The sequence below is a fragment of the Mytilus galloprovincialis genome, chromosome 9 (genome assembly GCF_965363235.1).
Source record: "Mytilus galloprovincialis chromosome 9, xbMytGall1.hap1.1, whole genome shotgun sequence".
Classification (NCBI taxonomy): domain Eukaryota; kingdom Metazoa; phylum Mollusca; class Bivalvia; order Mytilida; family Mytilidae; genus Mytilus; species Mytilus galloprovincialis.
In genome coordinates this window covers 91024000-91038964 of record NC_134846.1, presented here as the reverse complement: position 1 = coordinate 91038964, position 14965 = coordinate 91024000, and the positions used below count along the sequence as shown (strand labels likewise).

The 14965-nt window shown below is 32.0% G+C and overlaps 2 protein-coding genes and 1 pseudogene across 4 annotated transcripts in view; 1 reads left to right on the top strand and 2 right to left on the bottom strand.

The window, feature by feature from the left end:
- The window catches only part of LOC143046344 (acidic mammalian chitinase-like), a 95404-nt gene that overhangs the window by 6928 nt on the left and 73511 nt on the right, over positions 1–14965 (top strand). Inside the window, exons 7-9 of one of the 3 annotated variants that reach the window (XM_076219471.1) lie at positions 130–315; positions 1813–1935; positions 2965–3150. The exons of the other annotated variants lie outside the window; for them this stretch is intronic. Coding sequence (XP_076075586.1) covers positions 130–315; positions 1813–1935; positions 2965–3141 — 486 coding nt within the window. The 3' untranslated portion in view covers positions 3142–3150. The remainder of the gene's footprint in view (positions 1–129; positions 316–1812; positions 1936–2964; positions 3151–14965) is intronic. 3 annotated transcript variants of the gene reach the window in all.
- Positions 1–14965, bottom strand: part of LOC143046345 (C-type lectin-like) — a 51385-nt gene that overhangs the window by 12691 nt on the left and 23729 nt on the right. The window lies entirely within an intron of this gene.
- Positions 5836–14588, bottom strand: LOC143046450 (chitinase-3-like protein 1; annotated as a pseudogene).

Genomic DNA, 14965 nt, shown 5'->3' with positions numbered 1-14965 from the left:
ATTGTTTACATTTTGTCATGTTGGCATGTGTTTTGCTATTGTTTGAAGTGTTTTCATTGCTCCGTTTGTTTGAAACTCTATACTTGTACTTGATTTTACAACGTTAAAAATGACAATGTTTGTTTTAAGGATTTTGCTGTTAAAATGTGGTTGAATGGCGGCACTCCAAAAGAGAAACTTATAATGGGTATGGCATCATATGGAAGGTCTTTCATATTGAATAATACATCTGAGACAGGATTGGGTGCTCCTACTTCCGGCCAGGGTACTGCGGGTTCAACCACTAGAGAAAAGGGGTTTTTGTCATACTATGAGGTAAGTTTGATATGATAAAGAGATATAAGATATATTTTTTTTGTCATTGTCATTGTTATTGTCATGTATTTTTTCTCGAGTTTCATGTAAATTCATTCTTAATTTATTGTGGTTTATCACCAGCCCAGTAGTCAGCACTTCTGTGTTGACATGACTTATCCTCGACATGGTTATAATTCAAAATTAACAGTAAATAATACTTGACATTTATGAAATACTGTAAACATGGAAATTTTCGCTATTTTCGCGGTAAGAAGTGAAAAGCGAAAATTAAACGACCACGAAAATATCAAGGAAAAACTCTTTTAATTACATTTTCTTTTACAAATTGTGACTTGGATGGAGAGTTGCCTCATTGGCACTCATACCACATCTTCTTATATCCACGTATATGAATAGAATATATATAGGTATACTGTATAACACTGATTTCAAAGACGACAAATATATAATTTAAATTATAACAGTATCTCTTAATGAAAAGCAATGTTAAAAGTCATGTCTTTAACTCAAATCAGTTATTTCACTGAAGCGAACATTACGGATATTGTTATGTAAACAAACACTGATTACCATTATGTTAATGACACCTGTCAATCAGTAATAAAAGTATCACCTCGTTGAATCTACTACAAAGATTGTTCAGATCAAAAGATCGACTAATTAGCATAAATCCTGACAGTTCTTTATTTTAATTCATTCCTAATTAGGTTTATATTTTTATATCATTCTGTATGTGTTTTTACGAGCATTGAAACATGCCAAACTTTCAATCTACTTTAACATTAATGAATCGAAAACAAAATATTTCTGATTGATTTTATCATTTGATTTAAGATATATGTAAAACTGTTCACTTTCCAAATCATTTATGAAAATATTTATCTAGGCCACTGGGAAATCGCGAATTCAAAACGGCGCGAATTTGGATCGTGTAAGTAAATCGCGAAATAAAGTCGGCGCGAAAATTTCCCGGTTTACAGTACTAAGGCGTTTTAACCTTAGTAATATATAACCATAAATGTATTTTGCAAAAAGTTTAGGAATTTTTTGTCCGAAATGTTCTTAAACTTCGTACTTTGTTTGTTGTTTTTTCTTACTTTTTTTAAATGCGAGTCTGGCGCAAATGCAAATTTCAATCCTGGTTTCTATGGTGAGTTCATTTACATATGAATTCTAACATTTTTTTCCACATTCCCGTTGATGTCAATGTTATGAAATGCTCATGCTAATCCTTATATCTATATGCCTGCTGTGTCACGGTTAACTTGGTTTTGCTTATGTATCTTTGTTGTATCTTTGCAGTAGGGAGAATTGGTTTGTATGGTCTAATGTGCGATTGGTTCTTAATGTATTACTTACAACATAAAGGATCAATGCCTTATGGTGATAAAGTATTTTGTGGATATTTTATTATGACTTCAGATTTTTTTCTCTCAATCTAATCAATATTCAAATGCAATCAATAATTATTTATTATCATTCTTTGACAACTAGATCTGCTATGACATTATGTATCAGAATTGGACAGAGATTTGGCTAGATGAACAGAAAGTACCCTACGCATATCATGATAACCAGTGGATCTCATTCGAAACTCCGAAAAGTATTGCCATTAAAGTAAGTACTTATGTTAGGAAAAGATAACTTTTATATACCAACAATAATTATAAATATTATAACTACTTAACTTTCTATTAAATATTGCAATTGATATAAGATAATAAGGCTCAGAAGGTCTGAAATACATTTATAAACACTCACTTTACATTAACGATAAAACGATATTTGGAAAATTTGAACCAAACTTGGTCATCATTCACATCTGTCAGTAACTTTCATATGAACAGTTTTAAGCACGGTCTCTTGGCAGAATGGGAAAGTTTCTGGCAGAAGCAGTTTATACAATCAATTTGACAGTTGAATATGTTTTATATACATGTACAAACATTTGTATGATTGCCAATGAGATAAATCTCCAACAGATACCAAATGACGTAGAAATTAGAAAATATAAGTCATCGTACGACCTTCAATAAATCCGAAACCGCATAGCATAGCCAGTTTTAAAAGGTCCCGAAATGACAAATGTATTACAATTCAAATAAGAAAGCTAACGATCTGATAAAACAATCAGCTAAAAACAAATATAATATACACCAACAAACGACAACTACTGAATTACAGTAGCAGGCTGAATGTGGTAAAAACGTTTACAGGCACCAAAACCTCCCTTAATCTGGAAAAAATATTGGTACAAAATACGAAATACACTTAGAACATACGCTGTGTTATCTCATTTACTTAAATTGAGTTCAAAGTAAATAACAACGCATAAAGTAATTATGTAATCATGTTTTTTATTCTTTTGTTGGGTTGGTGTCTCTTTGACACATTCCCCATTTCCCCTTTTTTTTTTAAACTAAAGCGAGGAAATCAATCAGTGCACATCCAACGTTCAATGGATTTAGTGTAAAGACGTCTTTAATAAATTCAAGAAATTAAGACTGTTTTACTTAGAACAAAAACTGAAAATTCAATAACTTTAATCAAATTCTGACAGTTATATTCTAGAAGACTTTATCCAGTATAGTCGTTTAACAAGAAGTACTTAAAATTTAAACTTTATAATGTTTTTTTTCCTAACAGACAAAATACATTATGGATAATGGTTTAGGAGGAGGTATGATGTGGGCATTAGATTTAGATGATTTCCACGGCGTTTGTGGCCAAGGCAAAAACCCTTTGATGAAAACAATGAAGGATGTTTTCAGTGGTAAACCTGGACTTGATTTTGTACCGACTGCACTACCTGTAGTTGGTTAATATCATCAGGTAATTAGCTGTATATCTGAAGTTTTACAGCAGTGAAACATCAAAAGTCCACCAATAAAGATTGCTTTAGCGTAATTAAAAGCCTTTTTGTAACTCGTTCTATAATTTATTTTACATGTTCATCCAAACCACTCTTTTTGGGAACTATTTCAAAATAGAACATGTCACTGTTTTTTATATCCTGTAGTGTGTATTGTTAATGAAACATGTTCGTTGTTGTTTCGCGGTTTGCCTGTTTTGTCGACTATTATGGTATTTGTGTGTGCGTTTCTCTGTTATTAATGTTTGTACTGTTTTTCTGTCACGTAGTGTTTTGTGATATTATTTAACCCAGATTTGTTTTTTCTCAATCGATTTATGACTTTTGAACACCTGTATACTACTGTTGCCTTTATTTGACAATGTGTTATTCAAACTTTAATCACTCTTTCTCTTCATTTAAAAATTTTCCTACATCTTTTAAGCATAGTATCTTTTTTATAATTTGAACATTACTATATTGAACATAACTATAAACCATTAAGTGTTATACAAAAATATATACCTGTAATAGTAATTATATTGGACTTTTTTTTCTTTATGGGAGATAAATATCGTGAAAATGACACTACATTGTATATATTAAATACTATAAATCAATAAATCAAAGACGGATCTTAGTTTGTAATTGATAAATTGATAAATAAGATTTTGGTGACTGCAATACAAAGCCAGAATGCACGTGGTTTTGTGCGTAGACAAAGCAGATAAGCAACAAACAAATACAAGAGTACAAAATAAAATACCATAGCAAAATAACACCAGACACTTACTTACTCAAAAGGGCAGATATTTGAATCTAAAGAATCAATATACAAAACTAAAGCTAAAGCAACGTCGAAAACCTTGCAAATATGGGTGTAACCACAGGTGTTCTTTAAGTCAGGAAACTATGGCGGGATTGTTTCTTCATTTTCAAATAATAAGTTGGAAATAGCGTGGAATGTTTGGTTATGTGATTTGCAGTATGTGTTAGCTTGATGAGTAGCTATAAACAACTATAAATAATTAAATCAGACTATTGTTGATCTTTGATGTTACACTACTGTTATTTTTCCTATTCCCGATTGTAACATTTTTAATTGAGTGTGAATTCACATGGTGGGTGGTGCATGTATATCAGAAGACGGGTATCCTGTTGGGACACAAGATCTCGCTCTCTTTGGATTTTATCCAGTTTCCTCAGTATTATTGCTTTTAGGTATTTTTTTTAACTTTTCTCTCCCTAATCCTAACCTAGAGGTTTGAACGTCAGTAAAAAAAAAAGGGGCGAAAGATACCTGAGGAGCAGTCAAACTCAAACGCATAGATCGAAAATAAACTTGAAACGAAATGGCTAAAAAAGAAAAAGACACACATATAGATAATAGAACAACAACACACAACATAGAAAACTAAACACTAAGCAACACAAACCCCACCTAAAACTGGGGGTGATCTCAGGTGCTCCGGAAGGGTAAGCAGATCCTGCTCTACATGTTTCACCCGTCGTTTTGCTCATTTATTAAAAAAACGATGAATAGTCTAATTCGGTAGGTCACATTCGGGAAAAGGGAAGGAAATACCAATTACGACATAAGGAACATATCCGATATCAGGTGTGAAACGGTTATTCCATAACGGCCAACCAACTCGTGATGGCGTGCGTTAAATTTACGAAGAAATGATTTGAACTTCACCATTTGGAACTTTTGGTCTAATAGCCTCCTTGTGAGCCGCAACCCTCTATCTATTGATTCGTGAGCCATTTCTAGTTGCAATATGTTGTATGTTTGTCTATGTATGTTGGTGTTTATTTTGTTGCTTTCCAAAGATCCTGTTGTTCCTTTGTTTTCCTTTTATAGTTTATGTTTTTCCCTCAGTTTTAGCTGGTAACCCGGATTTATTTTCTCTCGGTCGATTTATGACTTTTGAACACCGGTATACTACTGTTGTCTTTATTTATGAGTTCTTTTTTTATAAGAGAAAATAAAGCCTTCATGACTCCTGCGTTAAGTGCATGATATAAATCGGACCTTAATATTTTGTTAATGGTATGTTTTTTTTGAAAAACTAAGGATTTTCTTATCCCAGGCATAGATCACCTTAGACGTATTTGGCACAACTTTTAGAAATTTTGGATCCTCAATGCTCTTCAACCTTGTACTTGTTGGCTTTTTAAATATTTTGATATGAGCGTCGCTGATGAGTCTTATGTAGACGAAACGTGCATCTGGTGTACTAAATTATAATCCTGGTACCTTTGATAACTAATTAAGATAAATAATTTTTAATAAGATGAAAACAGAAAAAACCCACAAGTTATAATGACCAAACTGTTGAATTAAATCATTTAGAAAATTGTTCATCTGTACATTGACATTGTTATTGTATAACGACATCTATAAGCGATGTCAGAGCTATGGGAGGACTAACGAAGACGTGTTCTTTCTATTTTCCGTTTATTCAACAGTCAATATGTCCACTGCATCTAATTCTAAACATAAAATCTCCCAAAGTGCAGCTGTAAATCAATTATAGTTTAATGAAGATTAAGTATAGAATTGATTCAGATGATACTGAAAAAAGAAAATAAAAAAAATACTAAACTCCGAGGAAAATTCAAAACGGAAAATCCCTATTCAAATACATATGAATTGTCCTTGGTCATAACTTAGTCAGATGTAAAGTCTGTTTGTGTTTTCCTATACAAGAACAGTTCTCGTCGCCGTCTTCTTTTCGCGAACGCAAACATTGAACGATATTAACTAGCAAAGATAAAAACAGCAGCCCTGACAAAACAAAAATAATATATTTGTTGTCCAAATCTTTTACTAAATCTGAAATTAAAAAAACATCAAATACAGTTTCTTTAAGTTTGTTATACAATTCAATTCAATATTTTATTTACGTCTCTCCTTATGTATAAACTTCAGAGGCGGATTTAGGAGGGGCAGGGGGCCACCACCCCCCTTTTTGAGAAAAAAATTTGGTTGATTATAAAGGGAATCACTGAAGCGTGATGGTAGCGGGCCCCCCACTTCTGAAAATGTCTAGATCCGCCACTGAAATTACACAATACATTTATAAAAGATACATTTTGTATACATAAGCCAATCTTTACATATTTATGAGAGACGATTACAACTAAAACAATATGTATGTACATTATAAATATCAAACATGAAAGGTAAAAGTATACAACATAATTATTCTATTATTATTTACAATATAAAACTTCTCGGCGTCTTTTCAAAATAAAATTACAGGTTTTTGCATATAATCTTATAATATCTTGATTCCGAAATAAAAAATACCATTTTCTGACAATCTGTAAAACTATTTAAATACTCCTCAATTTTAAGAGATTCAGAAAAAAAGATCTTGTCGAAAATCATTATAAACATAAATGATAAATGTTCTCGTGAATTAATCAATCAATGGAAAATAAAAATAAAAACAATGAACTGCATTCATGATAAAAAAAAATCATGGGTCTGAAATAGACATGTATACTATGTTACGTATACGAACGTTCTTCCGAAATGATTGAAATGATATAAATCTTTAAATTAAAACTCAGGCAGAGTTACATCGATCAAAGGACTATTAGAATCGCGAGTTTCATAGGTCTGGTGTGATCTTCACAAAGTTTGTTGAACGGTTAACTGTCTCAACTTCTGAACAATTTTCAAAAGCTTGTATGTCATTTTCCTTTTGGTTTCTTCTATCTTTTTTTATGATTTGCAATGTTGTTTGACGTTTGTGTGTTAGCAGGAGTGTCCACAATTTTTTAGTGATTTCAAATTGATATTATTTTCCCTTCATTCTAAAATTCAAATAAATGATTTATTTAGTTTTGATATGTTTAAAAAGTGTGGTATGCTTCGGATGGAGAAAGACACATGTACAACAAAAATGTATGACAAAAATTCAAAAAAAAAAAGGTCCAAGGTAAACTTAAAAGACGGTGATAACGGGTTATTTTCGTGCAAAGTGTTTTGCCATTTTTATTTCACGTGCAGCTGTGAAAAGTGTTCGTTATTCGCCGTGTTTCGTGAAATCGGTAAAAAGATTAACGTGCAAGACATTTTTAATTGTTCGTTCATCGTGAAATGGCAATTTCATTTCACGTTCGTCCGTGCAGATACCCCCCTCCCATTACGTCCCTCTTAAAAAAGAGGGAAGTCCATATAAAACAAATGTTAGACTTCATTAACCAATTAATGGAAGACAACTGTCATATTCCTGACTTACAATAGACATTACTCTCTTGTGTGTGTTTAAAATTGATTTACACAACAACTATCTTATTTTATCTTAATGATGTATAAATACCTCTGGAATATTCTTGTGAATCTGGAACATTTAACTTTGATGTTGTTGTGGAACTTGGTGATAATGTAACTTCTGTATGGTCTGTTTCTGTCAACGAGATTGATCCTGATTTCGTTGGGACTGGTTCTGTAGTATCAACACTTGACGTATCAGTTATAATTGTTGGTAATAAAGAGTCATTAAATGTTGTCAACAGTTTGGTGGCAGATGACGATACTTCTGTCGACGTTTTATCTGTCCAGTTAAATTGTTCGGACTTTGTGGTTAATTCTGAGACTGTTGAATTTAGCCTCTCTGTCAATGTTTTTAGCATTTCACTGGATTGCTTTGTTGATTTGTCTGTTGATTCCATATTTGTATCTGATGTATAGCTTGTTGTTTGCGCAGTTTGTATTTGAGTAGGGCTATCAGTAGGGACATCAGTAGGGCTATCAGTAGGGACATCAGTAGGGCTATCAGTAGGGACATCAGTAGGGCTATCAGTAGGGACATCAGTAGGGCTATCAGTAGGGACATCAGTAGGGCTATCAGTAGGGGTATCAGTAGGGCTATCAGTAGGGGTATCAGTAGGGCTATCAGTAGGGGTATCATGAGCTGTTGATTCTCTCGTTAAGATAATATCTTGAGTTGAATGACTGCTTGGTTTATCAGTTTTACTAGATACTGGAGTTGTTGTAGTATCTTTAGTTGAGAATATGTCATTGAAAAAACGTTCTGTAGATTTATAAATGGTTTCTGTAAGAGTATCATCAGATGTTTTACTAGAATTTATATCTTCAGTTGATGGTGTTGCTGTTGAAATATATTCATGAGAAGAAGCGTTGAACATATTTTTCATTTTACTAATCAATGGGTAAGCACCATTTCCACAGATGCCATTAAAATCATCAAAATCAATGGCCCATACCATAGCTCCTCCTAAATTGTTTGATATTATGTAGTTTACCTGAAAATACATATAAATAAAGGCAACTTTAGTATACCGCTGTTCAAAAGTCATAAATCGATTAAGCTATAACAAATCAGGGTTTCAATCCAAAACCGAGGGAAACACTTCAAGAAGCTTTTCTTATCAGGAGTAGATTACATTAGCCGTATTTGGCACAACTTTTGGAAAGTTTTGGTCCTAAATTCTCTTAAACTTTGTACTTGTTTGGCTTGTTAACTGTTTTGATCTGAGCGTCACTGATGAGTCTTATGTAGACGAAACGCGCGTCTGACGTATTAAATTATAATCCTAGTACCTTTGATAACTATAATCAACTAAAACCTTAATAATATGTGAATAATATTTTTTAAAGAACATTTTCATATTTGATGAGCAGGGCATTGGGTTTTGACAAGTTTTGAGAACTTTCCATTTTTCAAATTACCTTTAAGGTATATCTTTTTATTTTGTTTTTACATTTATTTGTATATATTGAGCAACTCAGTGAATCACCCTGCAAAGGCTACGACAAGAAAGAAGCTGTTAATTCAGAAAAGATATCAAAAACATATATTGCCAAATTGTTTGTTGGCATATTGTTTGACAAGGTATATGCGTATAAAATCATAAGAGTTTAAAACTGATATAACAGTGAAAAAACATTATAAACCAACGGCACATAACTAGTATAATTTCGACAAATACTGACTAGTTTGATAAATAATTCAGACATGAATAAGACAACATAAAATTTCATTAAAATATTCTGGCAATACTATTTGTGTAAGACTATAATTAAGGAACATCAATCTTAGATATTGTAAAAAGTAAAATCACAAAAATACTGAACTCAGAGAAAAATTCAAAAAAAGGAGAGTCACTAATCAAATGGCAATATTAAAAGCTCAAACACATCTAACGAATGGATAACAACAGTCATATTCCTGACTTGGAACAGGCATTTAAGTTATTTAACTCTCACCTTTATTTCAATACTTCTAAGATTATCGAACCCAACCCACTGGTTTCCATGATAGGCATATGGCACTTGTTGTTTGTCAAGCCACACCTCTGTCCAGTTCTCTGATTGTATTTTTGAACATATCTTAGTAAGAAAAATAGACATTTTACAATTTCATTATCTTCACTGAATATACTGTCTTTTCAGAGTGTTTTTTCCCCATTACCACTTAGGATGATGTGATTTGTTTTAATTAACTTTGATAGTGGACTTCAGGGTTCAATTTTAATAATAGTAGAAGGTTTTTTTTTAATGGAATGTTCGAAAAGGTATATTTTGGTTTTGATATTCCAGTAGAGAAATACTTTCATTTCACTAAAATCTTGAGATTTCAGCTGACTCAGGCTAAAAGACTCATCTGTTCATCACTCTATTGTTTTGGTGCTTTTATATGTTCTATAATAAATGTAAAACGCTATTACGCACTTTTCATGGGTTAGCTTTTAGAGGAAAGCGTACATCCAAACAGGATGATCAAGACCTTAAGACGTGATGATCAATATAGCCAAACCATTGGCAATCATAAGTATGATTGGTTAGTTGCGGTAACTTTTGGTATAATTGCATACAAAATCTTACCTCATAATAAGCCAACACACTGCTCTCTCCGGTATAAGGTCCAGCTGTACCAAGACCAATAGCTGGCGCCCCTAATCCTGTTTCCATGGCATTACTTAATGTGAAAGATCTTCAGTATGTAGGAAACCCCATGATCAGTTTTTCTTTCGGTGCTCCTCCATCTAACCACATTTTAACTGCATAATCCTGCAATAAGTACATTATTGTAAAGCGTGTAAATCAGAATAGAAGGTGTATGTTTGCATGGATATAGAAGTTATCAATATTTCGAGGTTACTAAAAAACTAAATTGCAACATTAAAGTGTACCAATACCAATATATAACAGAAAATCAACGACTTTATTTAGGTTAATAACTAAACCAAAAGCAAAAGAACATCCAACAATGTTTAACAGTATACACTTCATGCTTCTGGTTTGTTAAAGGCATATACAGAAAAATGGTAGAATAAAACATGTTGGGTCTTACATGGGAGATTGGGGTAAAAGTACAATTTTAGAACAACATGTTAACATCGACTGGAAATATGATCTTCTGATAATTTTTATCCACACTTACAACGTTGAAGCCAAAAATTGCTGAGTCATTAAATGGACTGTGATGGCTTGTTACTGTGTCATAATCTTCAACAAAATCGTATGTCATTAGATTTATAAAATCCAAATATCTGAAAATACATATTAAATATTTTGTTTACAGTATTCTAAAAAATTATTTGCACTTTTATATAAATATCATTTTAGAAATAGTAATTACTTTTCTAAACAGAAGTGTGTTTTTTTCTTTTTTTTTAAACGATACTGTTTTAGATCAGAAACCTGTCAAATACTTTGAAAACATAACGGCCAATAAAGAGGTTTTAAGTGTTATATCATCATATGTTTTTGATTTTTTTTGATAAAGATATGATATAATTGTAAATGAGACAACTACCAACCAAAGTTCAAAAGTAGATGCAAACAATTATAAGCAACCGTACGGTCTTCAAACATTAGATGACACAATACCGTAAAGTCGGCTTTTAAAGGTCCTGTAAAATTGCAGATGTGCCATACCGTGTGAAATGAGTAATCTACAGATAAAATTCCAAGCCAAATGGATGTATCTCTAGAAAGATTGAGTTTAGGTTTCAAGTGATTTGTGGTTACGAAATCCCTGAATAGTTTACCAGTAATACATAGATTTCTTTCATTGCAAGAAAATTAATAATAGAGCACAGAAAAACCGTCTCTTTTGTCTAAATTTTTTGTGAAGAGTTTTTCGTATAAATCTGAAAAATATATTAATCTAGGAATGGACAGTTATGGCTGTTAATATTTATGTAAGTTTCTTTGGGTTAATTTCGGAAGACTCATTATTGTCTGCTCCCTGCGTATGTCAATATATAGCGAACTTCGATTAAATAAGAATATATATATATGATAACCGTAGGACTGACTTTTCAATTTGGAGTAGGAAAGTATGTAACCAATACGCAATTTTGATGCTGTGCTGTCTTAGATAGTTTATCCAATTTTGTCTATTTTGTCAAGGAAGACATAATTTCAGATACTAATTAGTCAGATTCATTTTTTAGACAAACATTGTGATATATAAAAGTAAAGTGTATTTTGTGAATGCAAATTTTAACAGTTACAAGTATAGTGGATCCAACATATATATTATTTTCTATTATCCGTTGTGTTAATCTTGTGAGGGTACCCCTTCTCCTCCTCGGTAACTAATGTATCCCCTTATTTCATAACAGACATAACCAAGTTGTTTACTTACAGTGATATTTGGTCGATTTCATATGCAGATTCTATTGTTCCCCTGCCTGCTGAAACAGCAGCTGTTAATAACAGTCGTGACCGCCCGGATGTTAACTCTTCATTGTCATACTTTGAATGTAATGTCTGCAAAAAAAAAACAATTTTAAGCTTTAATTCAAGTTATAATACAACTATCCTTTAAAATACTAAGTATGTTAAATCCATTTAGATCATTTGGAGTTTGTTTTATTGCGATGTATTTATGGTTGGAGGTCTTATGTCAAGCTCTTGCATGGTGGCTCTTAAAAGTTGCTTATGAAAAATACATCATTTATTTAAAAAAGTATAAGGGAACACCTTACTTATTCATAATCTTATTTACAATCAAGTATAATAATGTGTAACTTACTTTTATCAATGTTGTAAATCTATATTTGTCTTCTGAAGGGCTACCTCTGCTACCAGGATACTCCCAGTCAATGTCAAGGCCGTCAAAACCATGTGTTCTGAGATAATTCAATGAGTTCTGTGCGAATGCGTCCATGTTTAACTGGTCGGACACCAATGTAGAAAATGGTCCGCTTCCATGATTCCATCCGCCAATAGCTAAGAGAACTTTTAATTCCGGATTTATTAATTTGAGTTCATTGGTCATTTCATACTGACCTTTACCTTAAAAAAGAGTATACAAAAGTAATCTTTGTTTTATGCACATTTTTGCAGTGTTGTCATTTTAGTGTTTTGTTGTCTGTAGTACGCTCTTTTGACTTTTTTCTTTGCTTTTGAGCAAATCTAAGTAATCATTCTCAACCTAGAGACTTAAAATCTGTACACAACTTGTCTACGCCAAAAGGAAAGCAGTATTTATAGGATTTAGAGCAAACTGGTAGACTCGGAGTCAGAACAAAATATCATGATAACAGGTAGGCAAACTTTTCCTAGGTTGGTTAAAATTTGTGATAGAGTCGCTATCCATCAACCAATAGCAGTTGAAGCTGTGCTGTTCAAACACAAATCAACAATAGACGATTGCTGATTGCTCAAAACTTTGTCTCCAATACTGATATGGACCAACAACATTGACTCAACCCTTAGTGCTTTCATTGAATTATTCGTTCATTTTGTGTCTTTCTTTTACAATTACATTTCTGGTTCTTTATAAAGAAATAAAAAAAAAAAAGCACTGGTAGTAACAGTGGTACAATCATTATTAACTTACTGGATTTGGTGATGTCATTTTCTTCATATGGCTGGATAGTATTCCCAGACACTTTGGCAAATGCATATATTACATGGGTACATAAAAATGGATCAATTTTATCCGCCGTATATTTTCCAATACCGGTTCGATATTGTGGCCAGTTCGTGAAGAAGCAGACTCTTTTGTAACTAGAAATAACTGTAAAAGGATTCAAGTTATTACATTGATATTATAGGTAATATTTGTTATTTTACTTTTTTACATTGATTTTACACATTGTCAAACTTCAGCACTATAGATAAAATTGCTTTACCGTTCTGATATCAATTTAGATTAGTCAACCAAAACGTCACTTTTCATTGTCGGATCACGTTTATTCCATATATTTTCCCTCTTTTACTCATACCCTTATGTAAGTAAATTGTTTTGATTTCGAGCAAAGTATATTCAGTTATTTCAAGACGGTTGTGCACTTCAATTTAATATTATATTATTAAAGTATCATCCTTCAACAAGTACAATCGGTATTTACAAATTGTAAAACAATACTACATGAAATGAAAACCTTCTAAACAGAGTTATGAGATACTATTGATATGAATATAAGATACGTTACATTAAACAATATGAAATAAAGTACTAAAATGTGGAGGTCTTCTTAACATTGAATAACAGGTTTTCGTACACACACGTATCATTTTTACATCTGAGAATAAAAATATAAAGTTTGGTTGTCAGGTATCTAAATTTTTATTAAATGTTTCAGCAACGTAACATGAATGGTTTCCTAAATCGTCAAAAAGAGGAAATTTAATAAAACATGAAATTCGTCTTTAATAAAACCATCATATGTATAACACACTCTGTATTATAAAACTATATGTGCATATCTCCCAGTATCAATCCTTAGTGGGGCAACACCACATATAGATTTGGCGAAAGCTCCTCTGTGTCTATAGAAGGCAATTACATGTGTGCATGTACAGTATATATCATATTTGTTTTGAGTAGCGAATAACATATATCCTACTTACCGGCTACATAAGTTACAGACTTACCTTCACAGTGTAAGCATAGTATCAAACAAACACCGGTCCGAATCATAGCAACGCTGTCTGAAAATGTATATTTCAATGAAATTCTACCCGCAAATGATTTAATTCAATTCTCTCTCCATCTCTTTCTCTCTCATTTCACTCACTATATTGGTTAATACATGTGTATGTTTCTTCATTAAAGAACAACCCAAATTATCAATGAAACAAGAGGCTACTAAGAGCCTGAATCGCTAACCTGGTATAAATATGCAATTTTGATATTTGTTTACGGAATATGATAAGATAATAATCAGCGGTGAGGATTATGATTCTGCAGTCATCTTATCATATATATATATAATAAACTTAAAAAGAATTGTGGGTGTTCTATCAACCATCCACCCACGAATCATACAGAAAATATGACGAACTTGTGAAACGCCATGTGTAAACTTAGATACAAAATGTTTAGTTATTTAAGAATAATTCATAAATAATAATCGAAAGGGTGTTATCAAAATAATCAGTTACTTTACCTAAATTATTAAATGTTAATATTTTGCACTTAAATTATAAGACACATTTCTTGTTTGGAGGAAGGCCTTACCGTGTTAGTTGAAAACTGTACATAAAAGACAGATAGATATTACTGAAGATATTACTAAAGTATTACAAAGAATCGGTATAGAATGTATACTGCTTGTTAGATATTTCATTGATCCGTTCAAGGTTAGCAATTTGAACCCATTCCTTAGTCTTATTATAAATGTTTAACAATGGTAAAGTCTAAATTAAATCAATGTTTTAAATAGGAAGTAATTTACCTGCAACTGTGACCACAGATAATTGCATAATTATTTTCCTGAACTGCGTTGCACAACCAACATTTAAAGTTAAATGACTGTTAAATTTTAAGTTTCAATCAAACTATACACTAATTC